Source organism: Carettochelys insculpta, chromosome 1, assembly GCF_033958435.1.
Source record: "Carettochelys insculpta isolate YL-2023 chromosome 1, ASM3395843v1, whole genome shotgun sequence".
NCBI classification, from domain to species: Eukaryota; Metazoa; Chordata; order Testudines; family Carettochelyidae; genus Carettochelys; species Carettochelys insculpta.
The window spans coordinates 152863407-152882436 of NC_134137.1; the positions used below are offsets into that span (position 1 = coordinate 152863407).

The 19030-nt window shown below is 42.0% G+C and overlaps 1 protein-coding gene across 6 annotated transcripts in view; it reads right to left on the reverse strand.

The window, feature by feature from the left end:
• The window catches only part of SH3KBP1 (SH3 domain containing kinase binding protein 1), a 335142-nt gene that overhangs the window by 10416 nt on the left and 305696 nt on the right, over positions 1-19030 (reverse strand). For 3 of the 6 annotated variants that reach the window (XM_074983363.1, XM_074983365.1, XM_074983361.1), the window contains 3 exons: positions 14488-14541; positions 2022-2131; positions 806-931 (listed from right to left, as the gene is read on the reverse strand). In XM_074983363.1, the coding sequence (XP_074839464.1) occupies positions 806-931; positions 2022-2131; positions 14488-14541 (290 nt within the window). Of the gene's footprint in view, positions 1-805; positions 932-2021; positions 2132-14487; positions 14580-19030 lie in introns of those variants that run through there. The other 3 variants (XM_074983364.1, XM_074983362.1, XR_012643836.1) reach the window with 2 other exon arrangements.

A 19030-nucleotide genomic window follows, 5' to 3' on the forward strand; every position in this document is an offset into this window, starting at 1 on the left:
GACTGTCCGGTTTGGACAATGTACATAGCAGAGGAGCATTACTGGCACATGATGGCACATATCACATTAGTAGATATGCAGGTGTATGAGCCCCTGATGGTGTGGCTGACACAGGTAGGTCCAGTGATGGTGTCTCTAGTATAGGTATGTGGACAGAGTTGGCAACTGGGTTTGATGCAGGGATATGCTCCTGTGTTAGTGTTTCTGTGGTATGATGTGCAGCTGCTGGAGTGTACTTTCTGGAGGTTGGGTGGCTGGCTGTAGGAGAGAACATGCCCCACTCTGGCAAAGGGTGAGAAAGTGCAACCACAACCCGAGTGGAACAGGAAAGAAGCTAGTGTAATAAAAGGTTCTGGGGGTGCAGGTGCCTGGGGGTGAAAAGGGTGCATACATCTGGGCTCTGAGGGAAGAGAAGAGCACTGTCTGGGCTCTGGGGCATCCATGACGGCTCTGGGTGGTAGGGGAGTGCAGGTATCTGACATCACCCAACTGAAACTGTACTCCTGGGGGGGAACACTTTGTTACTGTTGTACATATTGTCAACATATTTGCTGACAGGTATTTTGAAATAAATTACCAAAATAATTGAAACTGGAGTGATTATCTTATTGTGTCTACAGTGAGAGGGTTTGCATCTCAATACAGAGTAACCCTTCAGTATTGTATACATTTTTAAATCTAACTATTTTGAGTGTCCAATTACTAATATGATGGGTACCATGAAATAAATAAAATAAATGAGAACACATGTACATGAGGATAAGTTAGAAGATGTAGAGTAATCAACCCAGTGTGATTAACTTACTTGTGATATTGTAACAGTCTTTGTTTTCTTCGACACTTCAGTTGCTTTGTGTATAATAGACACATGTTCTTCCTTTTCCTCTTCAGGGCTCGGTGAGTCAAAGAAATCAGGACTTGAAAGGGAGGACTACACAGGCAAAAAAAGAAAACAAAAGATATTTTAATTTTAATTCTACTTTTAAAAGAAGAAAATTCTATAGCAAATAATTAAAGTATGAAAAGTTGTCATATAAGTCAACTTATAACTCAAAAGAAAAGCTTTCAAAGATTTGTTTTCATTTGTACCTTGTGTTAAAGGGCAGCAAAGAGAAATAGCTACATTGGACTCAGAAAATGCATATGACCAGACTGGGATTTAAAGGCACTTTTTGTAAAGGAGAGCATGCACAGCACCCTCCTGTCGTCAGAAGAGTTTTCGCTTAATGAGCTAGAATTTCCCAGAGGCTAACAAGGTGTATACCCTACCCTTATTTCATTTTCCTCACATTGGGAGAGGGTGCATTTGGCTTGCTCAAGTTTAGGCCTCACTCTATTACTTTCAGGGAGGTTAGGGCTGCTATCCACACAGAACACCTGCATTCCAAAGCCACATTGCATCTAGCCCCTGTATAGGAGTACACAGCGGGGAAAGCTCATTTCATGCTTTAGCATCCGACCTTGCACACTTTGTTTCTTACACAGAGTCAGTCACGAAATGACTCTTAGATCTCTTCCGAAAGAGCGTGTCCACACATAAAAAAAGTGGATCGAATGAGTGATCTGCAATTTCGAAAGAGAGAGTCCACGCAGCCCCCACTCTTTCGAAAGAACGGGACAGAGATCAAAAAAATCAGGACCCATGAGGCCCAGTCTTTCGCAAAAAGGGTCTGTGGAGTGTCTACATGCGTTTTCTTTCTAAAGAAACTTTTGAAAGGGGGCGCATTTCCTGAAACAGGAAAGTTAAGAGAGATTTCGAAAGGAGTGCCACATTCTTTTGATTTACTTTCAAAATAACACTTTTTGTGCGCAGCTGCTCCACAGGATCTTTCGAAAGAGTCGCCTTATTTTGAAAAATCTTTCAGAAGAACTTGTTAGTGTAGATGCAGCCCTCATGACTGATACACCTATGTCAGCACTAATAAATGGACTGACTAATACAGACACTTACCAAAGTGGGGAGTGGGGGAAGAAATTCACAAAACAAAATTGAAAAGGAAAGGAAATAAAAATGAACATACAGATGTGAGTGACTGGGATGGAGGTCGTCTGCCAGTAGCTTTCGGTCTAGTTGTGGTTGGATGACTAAGCTTCTCAGCAACTGGTATTACAGAGTCAAAACCTTCCAGATCTTAAAAACAAAGATGACATTGAGTCAATTCTGAGAATCACTCTCCAAGAGAAACAATATTAATTTATATTAAATACAAAACAAAACCTTTGGTTAATCTCAAAGTAATTAAGTCCTTGTTACATCATGTTATTTTTTATTTCACAATTTAACTACCCTTATGGAGCTTTTTTGTTTTTTGCATTTTAATTCAGGGCATCTGAAATCTAGTCGCTTTTAGCTTCAGCCATGCATTCTTGTTCTTTTGGATCTGTTATAATCAGGAATGGAAAGTGCAAAATGAGCCCCTTTTGCCTAGTGGCGTGGTTAAAGCTGAATGACAAAACTGGGCCAGCCATGCGAAACGAAAAACTGCACATGCTAAATTACTGTATTGCTGCTAGAGATGCTAATCGTTTTTCTTTCAGTAATTTGAGGCAGAAAATAGTATGCATATTCTCCCAGCATCTGTATCACAAATACTAAATTTGCACGACAGTATTTGATACTTATCGCTAATTGACATCAATCATTAGACCAGATTTAATAACAATAATTAAAAGAAAATATCTCAGACTCCTAAAACTCTATAGGACCCAAGATAAGTAGATTCAGAGGATGGGAACCTGGTTATATGACATGAAACACGCTGATGGTGTATTTACTGAATCCAGCCACATACTAGTACTAAGGGAGGGATATGACACCTGAAGGAATATAATTGCTCTTGAACTCATTTGAATCAGATAGTTTAACATCATTCGTTTTGTTTTATAGACAACATTGTTTCAGCTACTTCAACTTCAGGTGAAACCTGACTTCTACTGTGTTTGTATGAGAAAGATATATCAGCCCCCCACTCCATTTTATCAAATTATTGGAATATGTAATTCAAGAATAAACTTGATAAAAGAATGCATTGGATGACAACTAAAGTCTGTAAGTCCTTCATTCTACAAACACACTCTTAAATGTGATTGTATTCAGATCAGGTAAATGAGTAATTAATCTTCTGCAGATCAAGTTTTGGGTAATCCTCTTAAAGTAATAGATAATAGAAAATAAAGACCCATTACATGGATACACTGTTGCACATTAAGTGACAAACTGATTTTAAGTACTCAGAACTGCTGCAAGTTAAATGCGAACTAAATTTTAAACTGTGTATCTCTGGGGCAGTAGTATCCCTCCAGAATACCTACTGAAGTTATATACGCTACTTTCAATAATTTTTTTAGGGTCTAAAGGTTATTCTCAGAATTTTACAAGAATTTAGGAACAACTCTTTCCACAGACAAGTAACTGCCTGTCCTCTGATGACCATGACTCTAGCACATCTGTTGTTGGATCTTGTAATTTGCATCGTAGCCTTGCCACTGTGCTATGTTACACATTCTGCCACTCAGGATCTGACAGTCTAAGGTTACAAGTTCATCTTTGCAAAGGTCAGATGATGCAATGGGCCCCTGTGGAAGAGAATGGATTAAACTTTAAATTTCCAACCAGCCAACATATATCTGAAACCTTTCCTGTCCCTGCTAGCGCTGCTTTTTGTTCAAACTAGAGCAGGGTTCATAATCCCCAGGGAGGGTGAGCCAAAGCAGTGAGAAGTGGGGAAGGGGTCACAAGATTTCTCTGGCAATCTGAGTTCAAATGTGGCATCTGATTTTCAGTAATACCCCACGTCTATCTAGTTTTCCAGCTGAGGTGAATAAGGCATGATGAGGTTAAGTGACTTGCCTAAGATCACACAGTTAATGAGCTGCCCAGCTTGAGTTAGGACCCATGACATTCATTTGAACCACTATACACAATTCTGCCTTAAGTTTTAAAAATGGGGAATAAAGGTAAATTTTGACCCTCTTGACTTCCATCTCTTCCACCACTGAACCAAGAAAATACACGGACAGCTTCACTGTAATGACCATCCTCTGTCTTGCGACTTCTGTCCAAAGCTCCACTTTTCTCCTTTTTTTCTTATAAAAGATAATTAACTACTACAGCTAATTGGACTATGATGGAAAGCAACCAGTGAAAAAGGGTGACATTAATTTAAAGTCCTGGTTGGTACATAAAAAGATTACATTTGATGAAATAGGCTCTCTCCCTTTTTAAGCGTAGCACTGCTGATCTTATTTGTGAATTATCATTGGATACATGTTTGTAGATACGATCAGAGTAATGAAACACTCACATTTTATTCAATGTAAACCATAAAGGTCAAATTCAGCAACTGTATGTGTGTGTCACTGAAGTCAGGGAGACCTGAGAGCATCTGAACGTAGAAGACCATTCACAAAACGGATGGGTGGTATAACAACTTTGCTCACAGTGAAACCTGGTGTCCTCTGTGAGAGGTTCTATTTATAAGAAATAGATGAAAGGGTTTGAGCAATATCCCAGTTCTTCAAGGTTCTAAACCCACAGCTCTTTTATAGAAAAAATTGTTTAAAACAGACTATGTGTATATTTCATTCAAAACACAGAAAAGAGTTCTGGGTGGAATGATCTAACTTGTTATCTGCTGCCAAACTTGAGAGACTGCAAAAACCCAATGATGCTTTACATAGAATCCTGTTAAAGCATTAGTCAGAACCCAAATAAAGAAAAACTGGTTAGGCACCTGTGTAACTGTTGTTCTTCAACGTGTGATGCTCACATCTATTCAAGTTAGGTGTATGTGCATCACATGTGCAACTTTTGGAACGTTCTACCCTAGCTACCACCTAGCTGGGTTGGCTGTGGAGCCCTCTGGAGTGGCGCGTATATATGACCCTGCAGATCCAACTGCCCCTCAGCTTCTTCTTGCTGGATACTCTGACAGTGGGGAAGGAGGGTGGGTATCAAATAGATATGAGCAACACATCTAGAAAAAGAACCGTTACAATGGTAACTGTTTTTTCTTCTTCGAGTGCTTGCTAATGTCTATTAGAGTTAGGCGATTCACAAGCCATACCCAGGAGAAGGCATTGGAGTCAACATATGGCTGATTCAGGGACAGTAACCCCAAATATTGCATCTTGTCTATTCTGTTGCCCAACAGCATAGTGCAATTTGAAAGTTAGTATGTTGCAGCTTTACAGATTTTCTGGTGAGGAACATGAGCCAGGAAGGCAGTGGAAGGGGCTTGAGCTTGCACGGAATTGCCTGTAGTGAGTCAATATGGCCTCCTGCGGACTCAGAGGCAGAGGAGGCTGCGCAGAGGCCCTGGTGGGTGGGCCTGGAGCCAGAACACCAGTGGCCCGCCCCTCAGAGGGTGGGGCCTAGGGCTAGAAGAGCCAAGGGCAGGGCTCAGGACCCATTAAAGCCTGGGCCTCTGGACAGGGAGGAGGCGCCTGCATGAGCTCCCCGGCGCCAGGGGCAGAGGGCCTGTTGCCACCAGGCCGGGCCGGAGGAGCAAGTCCCCAGCGGCCCCGAGCAACCACGGATCCAGATGCCCCAGGGGGACTACCCGGACTTCCCAGACCTGCCAGGACCCTCATGCCAGCAGAGACCCCCCGCCTTGGAGGAAGCCCCAGACGTGGCCAGACCGGCGAGGGTGAGCAACCACAAGGCCCCAGGAGCGGCCTGCCCCAGAGTCCCGGCGGACCGCTGCAGCCCCCAGGCCCAGGATCGCCTCGGGCCCACCGTGCTACCGCCACCAGACTACCCCAATGACGTCGACATGAGTGACTGGCCGGAGCCCCCGAAGGTGGACGATTTGGAGGAGACCAACCCCGCGGGACCCCCTGACCAGATGGACTGGGACCTTCCCCCGGTGGAGGTAGAGGTAGGAAGTGGCCTGGGGAACGACGCTCCCGAACCCATGGCAGTGTGTTGCGGCCTGGATCCCCACTGCCGTGGTCGTGTGTGAGTGACCCCCAGGGCCCCGGGCCGGGTTGCAGTGGAGTGGCAGGGCCTGCGACCCCCCACCCCCTTCTTGACAGGGCCAGCCCATGCTGGGCCTGTGCTCAAATCCTTGTGCTGCTGCCCCGCCCTGAACTGAGGGCTGGGCCTGTATTGTGTTGCAATTGTGAACTGCTGCCCTGCCCTAGACTGAGGGCTGGGCCTGGACTGTGTTACAGCTGTGAACTGCTGCCCACCCTGAACTGAGGGCTGGGCCTGGACTGTATTACTATTGTGAACTGCTGCCCCGCCCTAGACTGAGGGCTGGGCCTGTATTGTATTGCAATGGTGAACTGCTGCCCCGCCCCAGACTGAGGGCTGGGCTGGTGTTATAACCCTCTTTTGGTTGCCGCCTGCCCTAGGCCAAGGGCTGGGCATCCCAGGACTCCTACAGTGCCACAATATAATGCGAGGCAACCTTAATGAGGTTGTAGCAGATTCCTATACAGGACATGATCCGGGAAGAGATGTGTTGTGTTGAAACTGGAAGCCCCTTCACATGATCAGCAACAGCCAAAAAACGCTGCAATGTCTTGCGGAAGGGCTTGGTCCATTCAGTGTAGAAGGCAAGAGTCTGCTTTGCAGAGAGAGAGTGCAGATGCTGCTCTTGCGGGGAGCTGTGAGATTTAGGATAGAAAACAGGAAGGAAAATGTCCTGACTAGTATGGAAGCCAGAGACCACTTTTGGAAGGAAAGCTGGGTGAAGGCAGAGTTGAACCTTAGCCTTATGGAATACCACGTATGGAGGTTCTGACATGAGGGCCTGGAGCTCCTACACCATTCTGGCAGAGGAGAAAGCCACCAGGAAGGCCACTTTCCAGGAGGAGTAAAGGAGGGAAAATATGGCCAAAGTTTCAAAGGCAGGGGACCCATGGGAACACATAGTACCAGGTTAAAGTCCCAAGAAGGAACTGGCTGGCAGGCCAAGGCACTCCATACACTTGAGAAAGCACCCACAATGGGGTTTGCCAAAACATAATGCCTGCGCTCCCCCAGATGGAAGGCCAAGATGGCCACCAGGTGGACCATGAGGGAAGAAGTAATGAGACTCTTCTGGTTCAGGGAAACAAGATAATCCAAGCACTACAGGACAGAGGTAGACACGGTTCTGAGGTCATGCTGATGACACCAGCAGGAAAAGTGTGTCCACTTAGTCAAATATGAGTGCCTCGTGAATGGCTAACAGCTGCTGAGGAACACGTGCCACACTTGTTCTGAGCATGACTGTTCAACTGGGTTTAACCATGAAGCCTCCATGCCATGAGGCAAACAGAGTGAAGGTACAGGTGGCAGAGATGACTGTGGTCCTGTGTGATAATGTCCAGAAGCAGGGGAAGAAGAGAGGAAGGAAGCACTAAGAGATCCATCAGTGTCGGGTACCAGTGCTGATGAGCCCAGGCCATGCATATCAGGATAATGACCTCCCTGTCCCCGCCAATCTTGACAGGTGCCTTGTGCATGAGAGGGAATGTGGGGGGAGGCAAAGAGCAGCCCCGAGTTCCAGGGTGTTAGGAATGTGTCAGCTAAGGAGCCGCAACTGAGGCCCTGGAAGGAGCAAAATTGAGGACACTTGTGATTGCTCCAGAACATAAAGAGGTCCATCCAGGGAAAACCCCAATTTTGGAAGCCAGATCGTCCCCAGGTTCAAGATCAACCAAACCCCCTAGAGGAGGAGCTGCTCATGAGAGGGGTTTCTTAAGAGGCATGAGCAGGAGGGTAGGGGGAGAAGGTGGAGGGAAATTAAAGGAAATTGCATAGCCCACTGCAACCAACGGGAGGACCATTGGTCCGATGTAATAGCCAATTGGGCTAGGAGGAATGGGCAGAGCCTGATGAGGAACAGAAGGGAAGGATCTGATGCACTCGTACTCTTGTCTTGAGTGCATCATCAAAACGAGTGCTTTACCTCGGAAGAGGTCTTAGACTGGTCCTACTTTGCCAGGTAGCGGGACTGTCAGTGATAAAAGTCAGGGAGCCCACAAGGTTGGAAGGGCCTTGACAGGGGCTGTGACTTAAAGGGCTTCCATTGTTTAGCCAGTATATGTTTTTGAATCTAGAATGACATAGGTTGTATGCAAGAGCTTTCCCAACCCTCTTGCTTTTCATGCAAGTATTTAGATACCTAAGGCTCCATAAGACAGTAATTTGATGGTTTTCTTTTCTAAAATAAATAGCAGTGTTTTCAGATTTTATTCCGAATCTTGGATAGTTGAAAAGTGAATGCTGAAAGTTGCCATATGGTACCCTCCTAAGGTCTGGGTCAGTGCTTTTATCAAGCTTTTAGTTTTAAAGTTTCAGAAGACGCTGAGAAAGTGGAGGTCAAGAAAACTAAGCTAAACTAAAAGAAATTTGTAGGCTGCTTTTAGACAACCCAGCACACATGGAGAGTGGTTTATAATTCTGTTTTACCACATTTTCCTGGCTCTTGTAGTACTAGGGAATTAATTAATTAATTTAAATTAATTAATTTACGGACTACTGTTAACTCCCTGATAACAATTTTTACAGTTCAAGGCTGTGGTTATGGGTAATCCTCAGTTAGCTAACATTTATATTACAACTTAATGCACCTCTGCTATTCTAATAATTCTGGCTACTTGATAGAACGGTGTTAAAATGAATATGTACAGCATTGTGCTGAGGGATTCTAGGTGCAGGTTCAGAATGTAGCTTCATTAGAATTCTCATTTTGCCCTCAACATTCATTGAAGTACTACTTCTTCCAGGTTTTACAGATGAGATTGGCAAGGAACAAGGTGGTCTAGTTATTTGCATGATGTCACAAAATAAGCTTATCCAGGATTTATATACAACCGGAATGCAGCAAGTTTCCTTTTCCTTTTCAAAAGCAAGGCTATTAGCAACACGATCAAAACACAGATACATCATCATATTCCAAAATGCACTGCACATATTAAAGGGGGAGTTATCCAACGTTTTGAGATCACATATCGTTTGCTATTTAGATATGATCTGGTCTCTGTTGGACTTTGATCGAAAATAATCAGGAGGTTTTTTTTTTTGTTTTTTTTTTTAAATTTGCAATTTTAGTGTCGGGAGCCACAAATAAGTCCTTAAAGAGCTGCAGGATGCAGGCCCTTGCCCCATTGGGGTGTATGTTCAACATATTAATTCCATTTGACACTATGACTCCACTGTATTTTTATGCCCCTATGGCTGTCTTTGCTGTATTTCTGCATTGTCTTTCTTGCGGTAAGAAGAGGGCGACTCGTGCTAGGCTGTCTGCCTCTGAAAGGGAAAATCATTAAAGACCATCAACAACTGAATAAATCTAGCCTAGCAGAATAATGGGCTGGTTGCAACCCATATAAAATAGTTTCTTTCGTACTTGTCTGCAGAATGGAAGGAACATAGGTGCAAAGAAGCAAGATGTTAGCACTGTCTTTGAAAACCACAGAGTTTTAGGGTCTTGCTTGGGCAAGAGTGAAGGGAAACTCCATTATTTTGAAGACAAGTTTGAGCAGGAGGACTGAGGCCCAGGAGCGGTGATATGAAACCCTAAAAACACTGACTAACTCTCAAAGAATGCTCAGGAGTGTTCAGCAAATTGAGAGGGAGAATTACACACAGGGGGCCTTAGTTTGCATGGTCTGTATGTGTCTTTTGTGCTGTCTCAAGTAAAGAGTGAATCATTTAGAGGTCCAAAACCCAAGGCCAAATCTACATTTAAACAACCACGTCAGCACAGCTGCACTGATATAACTGTACCACTGTAGTGCTTTAATGAAGATGCTCCACCTGATGGAAGAGAGCTCTCCTGTAAGTATAATTAAACCACCTCCCTGAGGGGGGTAGTACTGTTAACGGGAGAAGCTGCTGTCTACACAGGATTTTAGGTCACTAAAAGTACATTGCTTAGGAGTGTGTATTTTTCACACCCTTGAGCACTGTAGTTATACCGATATAGGGCTATAGTAGTATAGACCAGACCTAGGACCAATAAGTATCCCTCAACAGTTAAACTATAAACCAGAGTACCAACGAAGCCTGAGCTTTGTGAAAACGGTATGCTGGGCTTGACCACGGTGTCCCACTTCCAAGGAAGGCAGGTATCAGACAGAGACTCTATGGATGCTGCTACACTACCATTTTTCTGTTGGGGGTGCCATGGTAATGAGGCAATTCGAAGCAGGCTAATGAGGTGCTAACGTGCATATTCAGTGCCTCATTAGCATAACAGTAGCCAGGCAAACAGACTTCGAATTGCAGATTGACAGTGAAGATGGGGGCAGATTCAAAATAAGCGTCCTGCTTTGACATTCCCTTACTCCGATCTAGTTCTGTGGGAGTAAGGGAATGTCGAAGTGGGGCACTTACTTTGAAGCTGCCCCCATCTTCACTGTCAATCTGCAATTCGAAGTCTGTTCATACAACTGCCATTATGCTAATGAGGTGCTGAATATCCACATTAGCACCTCTTTTGCCTGCTTTGAATTGCCTCATTGCCATGGCACCGCTGATGAGACAATGGTAGTGTGGCAGCAGCCTGAGACCTAGGAGGTCTGTAACAATGATGTTATAGTGCTTTTTCTGGCTATGTTGCTTTAGAAGTGGCTTAAGCTGATCTGAAAAAAGGCCACTTTTATTTTGGAATAAGAGAATCCACAGATGGTATAACTATTTATTAGGAACTGGGGACACTTTTGGGGTAGGGGGAGCCTATACAGGAAGGATGGGCTCCACCTAAATCAAGGTGGATCCAGACTGCTGGCATTAAACATTAAAAAGGACATAGAGCAGTTTTTAAACTAAGAGGTGGGGGAAAGCCGATTGGTGCGGGGGAGCACCTGGATCGGACGGAGACTTCTCTTACACGAGGCTCCATAGACAGGGATTCCCTAGAAGTTAGTCAGATAGGGAACGTGGGAAATAATATATGGGCAAGATCAGATGTAAAACAATCATGCATAAAAAAATCCACCGTGTCTGTGAAAGGCGGACATATAAATAGTGGTAGTTTTCTAACATGCTTTTACACTAATGCTAGGAGTCTGTCTAATAAGATGGGTGAACTGGAGTACCTCATATCAAAGGAGGAAGTTGACATAATAGGCATCTCAGAAACATGGTGGAATGAGGACAATCAGTGGGACACTATCATACCGGGATATAAATTATATCGGAAAGACAGAACAGGTCGTGCGGGTGGCGGAGTGGTACTATATGTGAAGGATAATATAGAATCAAATGAAGTAAAAATCCTAAAGGAATCAAAATGTTCCATAGAATCATTATGGATAACAATTCATTTCTCTAATATGAATATGGCATTAGGAATATATTACCGACCACCTAACCAGGACAGTGATAGTGATGCTGAAATGTTAAGGGAGATTAGAGAGGCTATCAAAATAAAAAACACAGTAATAATAGGAGATTTCAATTATCCCCATATTGATTGGGTGCATGTCACCTCAGGACGGGATTCAGAGATTAAATTTCTTGATGCCTTAAATGACTGCTTCTTGGAGCAGCTAGTACAGGAACCCACAAGGGGAGAGTCGGTTCTCGATCTAGTCTTGACTGGAACGCAGGATCTGGTCCAAGAGGTAACTGTTACTGGACCGCTTGGAAATAGTGACCACAATATAATAACTTTTAATATTCCTGTGTTGGGAAGAACACCGCAGCGGTCAAACACTCTGGCATTTAATTTCAAAAAGGGGAATTACACTAAAATGAGGAAGCTAGTTAAACAGAAACTAAAAGGTAGAGTAATTAAACTAAAATCCCTGGAAGCTGCATGGAAACTGTTTAAAGACACCATACTAGAGGCCCAACTTAAATGTATACCCCAAATAAAAAAACACAGTAAGAGACCTAACAAAGAACCACCATGGCTAAACAGCCATGTTAAAAAGGCAGTGAGAGAGAAAAGGGCAGCTTTTAAAAAGTGGAAGTCAAATCCTAGTGAGGAAAATAGAAAGGAACATAAACACTCCCAAATTAACTGTCATAATGTAGTAAGAAAAGCCAAAAAAGAGTTTGAGGAACAGCTAGCCAAAAATTCAAAAAACAATAGTAAAATGTTTTTTAAATACATTAGAAGCAGGAAGCCTGCTAAAAAAGCAGTGGGGCCCTTGGATGATAAAGATATAAAAGGAGCGATCAAGGAAGACAGTGCCATTGCGGAGCGATTAAACGATTTCTTTGCTTCAGTCTTCACGGCTGAAGATGTTACAGAGGTTCCTAAATCTGAGCCAGCCTTTTTAGGCGACAAATCTGAGGAACTCACTCAGATTGAAGTGACATTAGAGGAGGTTTTGGAATTAATTGATAAGCTGAATAGTAACAAGTCTCCAGGACCAGATGGCATTCACCCAAGGGTTCTGAAAGAACTCAAATGTGAAATTGCGGAGTTATTAACAGTGGTTTGTAACCTATCCTTTAAATCCACTTTGGTACCAAATGACTGGAAGACGGCCAATATAACACCAATATTTAAAAAAGGCTCTAGAGGAGATCCTGGCAATTATAGACCGATAAGTTTAACATCAGTACCAGGTAAATTAGTAGAAACACTAGTAAAGAGTAAAATTGCAAGGCACATAGAAGAGCACGAATTGTTGGGCAAAAGTCAGCATGGTTTCTGCAGAGGGAAGTCGTGTCTGTCTAATCTATTAGAATTCTTTGAAGGGGTTAATAAACATGCGGACAAGGGACACCCAGTGGACATAATATACCTAGATTTCCAGAAAGCCTTTGACACGGTCCCACACCAAAGGCTTTTATGTAAATTAGGTGGTCATGGGATAGGAGGAAAGGTCCTTTCATGGATCGGAAATTGGTTAAAAGACAGAAAACAAAGGGTTGGAATAAATGGTAAATTTTCACAATGGAGGGGGGTAACTAGTGGTGTTCCCCAGGGCTCAGTCCTGGGACCGATCCTGTTCAACTTGTTCATCAATGATCTAGAAAATGAGGTAAGCAGTGAGGTGGCAAAGTTTGCAGATGACACCAAGTTGTTCAGGACAGTCAAAAGCAAAAGGGATTGTGAAGAACTACAAAAAGATCTCAGCAAACTGAGTGATTGGGCAGCAAAATGGCAAATGAAATTTAATGTGGGTAAGTGTAAGGTAATGCATGTTGGAAAAAATAACCCAAATTACACGTACTACATGATGGGGTCAAATTTAGCTACGACAGATCAGGAAAGGGATCTTGGAGTTATAGTGGATAGTTCTCTGAAGACATCCACGCAGTGTGCAGCGGCAGTTAGTAAGGCAAATAGGATGTTAGGAATTATTAAAAAAGGGATCGATAATAAGACAAAAGATATCATACTTCCCCTATATAAAACTATGGTACGCCCACATCTCGAGTACTGCGTGCAGATGTGGTCTCCTCACCTCAAAAAAGATATATTGGCATTAGAAAAGGTTCAGAAAAGGGCGACTAAGATGATTAGGGGCTTGGAAAGGGTCCCATATGGGGAGAGGCTAGAGAGACTGGGACTTTTCAGTTTGGAAAAGAGGCGATTGAGGGGCGATATGATAGAGGTATATAAAATCATGAATGGTGTGGAGAAAGTGAATATAGAAAAATTATTTACCTTTTCCCATAATACAAGAACTAGGGGACACCAAATGAAATTGATGGGTAGTAGGTTCAAAACTAATAAAAGGAAATTTTTCTTCACACAGCGCACAGTCAACCTGTGGAACTCCTTGCCCGAGGAGGCTGTGAAGGCCAGGACTCTATTAGGGTTTAAAAAAGAGCTTGATAAATTTTTGCAGGTCAGGTCCATAAATGGCTATTAGCCAGGGATAAAGTATGGTGCCCTAGCCTTCATAACAAGGGCAGGAGATGGATGGCAGGAGATAAATCACTTGTCTTCTTTTCTCCTTCTCTGGGGCACCTGGCATTGGCCACCGTCGGCAGATGGGATGCTGGGCTTGATGGACCTTTGGTCTGACCCAGTATGGCCATTCTTATGTTCTTATGTTCTATAGTTGTTTAGCCATACTCGTATGATGATACTGATATACCTGGAAATACTTCCACTGAAGACAAGCACGCAATGACTTGGGCTCATGACCCTGTTGAAAGTCAATGGGTGTTTCTGAAAACCCCACTTTCTATATTTTACTTCACACTGGCTAACAGCTCAAAGATGTTATTAAATGGCCCTTCTGCTGTGTAACACGTAATGATGCCACAATGAAATGAATGCTACATGTTGGGATGGCATCGTTTGAATATAAATGCCTGATAGATAGAAACCAGTTGTCGATCGATCGTGTATGCATAAAACATATACATCAGATAACCCCTCAACATGGAATTTTATTAGCTAGTTAGATAATGTTTATGTATGATATTAGCGTACAGTGATTGAAATTATTGCACTATATCCACCCACTAGCAATTAAAGAATTCAAAATGTACAACAGTAGTTTCACAAAATGCATGCTATTCCTTCTTAACTAAGGTAAAGGTCAAGATAGAAAAGAGATGGAAAAAAGCCTTACCCTCATCAAGTGAAGAAGAGTTACCCATGGTAAAGAGATGTAAATGGGAAAAGCCTGATGAAATATGAGCAGAAAGGAAAAGAAAGGCATCACTAAAGTAGGGGGAAAAAAGAACAAAAAACAAAAAGTGAGGAGGAAAGGAGAATGGTTTGTTTTTCATGCTCCTTACTGTATGTCTAACTAAAATGTTATATTTTGTAAGACAGCCTTTTCCAAAACATTTTTAAAGATTGTCTGTAGGAGGAAAAAAGGGCAAAAAGATGTTAATAGCTGTAAAAAAGTCCTCCACTTTACTGATAATTGAATTTAAAACTCACAGAATCAAACACATTCCATCAACTAGTCTCTCAATTCTTTATGACTTGAGATAAGCAGTTTATTTTGCATACCACAGGGGCTTGTTTTCACTTGCAAATTACATCAAGCTAGAATATGACCTTAAGGAGTTCTATTACGATAATCCTGACCACAACATTCCAGTCTGTATAGAGAAGGAGATGATATGTCATGGATAAATCCAAATGAGACCAGGGTTTATCCATGAACATCTGATACTGATATTATGCAGAACAAGATGCATCTCTCTCTAAACACACTGCAAAAGTTGTGAGAAACATCATGTTAGCTAACTTCTCAAAGGTTATCTTCCATCTGAAGACAATTTAAATCTAACTTTCTGAAATTACAACCTTATGGCTACATCTACACTAGCCAAAAACTTCAAAATGGTCATGCAAATGGCCATTTCGAAGTTTACTAATGAAGCGCTGAAATATATACTCCGCACCTCGTTAGAATGCGGGCGGCCACGGCACTTCAAAATTGACGTGGCTCGCCGCCGCGCGGCTCATCACCGCACGGCTCGTCCAGATGGGGCTCCTTTTCAAAAGGACTCCAGCTACTTCAAAGTCCCCTTATTCCTATGAACAGATGGTAATAAGGGGATTTCGAAGTTGCTGGGGTCCTTTTGAAAAGGAGCCCCGTCTGGACGAGCTGCGCAGTGGCGAGCCGCGTCAATTTCAAAGTGTCGTGGCCACCTGCATTCTAACGAGGCGCTGAGTACATATTTCAGCGCTTCATTAGTAAACTTCGAAATGGCCATTTTGAAGTTTCTGGCTAGTGTAGACCTGGCCTAAATGAACTGCACAATATCAATCTAGTGAAGCTCAAGCAGTGGCAACTCAGTTATGATTTGTGCGCCAATATTCAACACCTCTCTGACAGAGAGTACAGTAGAACCTTACTGACAGTGAGAGTACCCCAGTGCAGATTAGGAAGGTGACAAAATTCCCACTGCCAGGTGGGCCAGGACACTGTTGAAGCACCATTCTGTTGACAAGCACATTATAGCATCAAGAAATTGAGCTGGGCCACATATGATTGGCGATGACTGGTGTTCATCCTCCTCATCCTAAAGGAGGTTCTCAGTGACCCGGAATAGCTCTGTTTAGGTTATTGTAGAAATGGAAAGGTAAGACAATGACCAAGATGGAAGTGAAATGGCTATGTGAGAGCTATTAGAAAGGCCATCTTTAAAGATTACTTCTACAACAGCTACAGTCTCTGTTTGCATGCTTTCTACAGTACTGAGCCCCACCCATCAGTTGGGGTAAGAAGAAGATGGTTCCTATTTTATCTGAAGCAAAAGGGGAAACAGAGCCAGCTGGGGGCTGTCCTCTTTCCTCAGAGATCACCAGTTTATACAGTAAAACCTGCTTTAGTGACAAACTCCCACACATGGCTACCTGCGGAGGCCACAGAACACAACTGCTCTCAGATGTGCAAACCTTTGAAGAGAGATCACCTCTTACTGTTGCTAACCCCCAAGAATGGTGACTTGTTTACTGTGTTATGAAGTTAAGGCAGTTTGGGCAATGTTCACTATCTTGCACGTCTACCAGTTGAACTCCCTCTGGCCTCATTCTGACCAAGCAGTCAGTGCTTTCAAATCCAGCTCTCAAATATCTAACATTTTTACTAACAATTTATTTGTGACAAAATTTCACCAATTACTGTCCCTTGCTCTCATAAATGATTAATAAATACATATATATAACACTGGTCCATAGGAAACCATGGGCACATAATCCCTCTCCATTTCAAGGAGCGGTCACTCACTGCAACTCATTTTAGCCTAAAAAATTTTAATCAGTCACAGAACTTTGCCCACTGCCAGGGGGCTGCTTATTTCCTTAATCAATACCTTTTTGAAAATCCAAGTAAATTATGAACACTAGGTCCTCTTTCATTCCCAAATATAATTTTTCCATGAACTCTGATGAGCTGGAAAGATACATCTTGTAGAGTTCCTGCTCGCTTGACCCTATCAGATTTTATCTAGGTGTTCACACTATTCTGTCCTTCACCTCAGTCAGCTTTTTTTCCCATTAAAGTTACTTGCAACTCAGTGGCCAAAACCATATGCAGCATGCTGCAATTGTGATTTGATCATTTTTTGTGGGCCATATTGTTAGGTGCTTTTTGGGTTTGCTTCTGTTATTCCTACCAGCCCCACCTCAAAAAATAAAAAGTCTGATACGGTTCGGGAAAAGAACAGAAATTTACTAGTTCCATGTTAGTCAGTATCTTCACAAAACAAAATAGCTTCTGCAGCACTTCTAAGACTAATAGTACATTTATTAGGTGATGAGCGTTTGTGGGACAAAACCACTTCTTCAGACTTGGAAAATCCTGATGAACGATAACTGATAAGTGAGACGAAGTGAATGTAACGAAGAGAGAAAAAATGAAATAAAAGCTGATGAATCAGCTAGATAGGACAGAAGGATCGAAGGACAGGGGAAGAAATATAGTTTCTCCAAGTGTCTATTAAATTAAGTGGGCTGCCTGGGATCATTATGAATATCAAAAGATGGGGCAATTGTCCTTGTAATGCATAAAGTAATTTATATCTTTGTTGAAACTGAGGTGAAAAGTGTCAAACTTGAGAATTAACTCCTATTCAGATGTCTCCCTTTGTAGTGTAATCTGATGTTAAAAGTCTCTATTTAGAATGCACATTTTCAAATTTTGGATTCTATGACCACCAATGTTATGTATGCCATCACATGCCAGCAATGCTCGTCTGCTATGTATATTGGACAAATTGGACAATCACTTCACCAAAGAATGAGTGCACACAAATCAGACATTAGAAATCTGAATATACATAAACCCATCAGTGAGCATGTCGGTGTAAAAGGTCATAGCATCCAAAACAATGTATATCTTTAAAGCAGTTCATGCCATTTAATCATAACATGTTTTGCTAAATTTACCTTCATTAAAAAAAACCACACACTCTTTATACCTGTAGAAACAAACTTGCTCTCATAAAATACACTGACAGCAACACATTCAAAAAGCTGATACAGTAAGGGCAGATCTACACTCAGTGTGAAGCTGGAATTAAGGCATGCAATTCCAGGTATGTTAATTATGTATAGAGTCAATGTACTTTAATTCAAGCTTTGGTTCTGTCTCCACTTTGGGAGGTCAACAGGTATCAACTTTCCTTACTCCTAAATGGGCACTTAGGAAGTTTTATTTAGTGCATCCCTAGCAGAGGTACTAAATCAAACTCTGGAAGATCGACCAAGGCAGTGTCAATCTTCTTAGAAGTCTAGACATAGCCTTAGAATATAGCAAAACTAAAGGTCCCTTTCATAAATCTAAGAAAAATTGTTTGTTTATTATATGTGTGTGCATAACATTTTTCTTTCAAGTCTGGAGAAAAGACAGACTGTTTGATGAATGTAAAATACAATATTTTACCAAAATCTGCTATTATTAATGAATTCTATGAAAAAAAAGGAAAACATCTAAATAACTTCATATGCTACCAATGAGTTCTAGTAATGCTTACATTCAGGGTACAAAGATTCTGCCTCTTACAAAAACACGTCTGCTGCTGCGCAGTTGTTACTAAACTGAGTGACTGCAACAGATGTCATTGGAATATTTCCACATACAAATGACACTGTCCCTGGGTTTGCTTTCAGAAATAAACAATAATCAGAAGACCTCACTTTCAGCACCTCAGTTACAACAACATTGCTCTCAAGAAACATCTCTTACAGATATCAAACTTAGCAATGAAAAAAAAATTAAAAATCCTATCTTTTCTTTTCTCCTCTTGAAGGTGACTCAGTGATTCAACTGTACATGTTAGAGATATTGATTATTATCTTGACTCAAGTAGAGTTCATGTCCATTTTAAAACTAAACAGACACTTCAGTTAATTTTTTAGAAAAATTGATTTTTTAAAATTAGTCTCTAGTTCCCTTGTATTTGAAATGCAAAAATTATAGGTAACTACACCTTTAAACATACTACAAATATATAATATGCATTAATCTTCACTTTATCAAAATATAGTGCAATTATTCATTTGGCCTAACCAATTACTTCAAGCTTTTAACGATATAATCTATTTTCCATGCAAAAACTGTTTCACGCTTACATTTTCTCTTTACAAAGTTTATGCAACAACAAGAGCGGGAAATTAACCTTACATTCAAAATTCACTCTGAACCCATTATC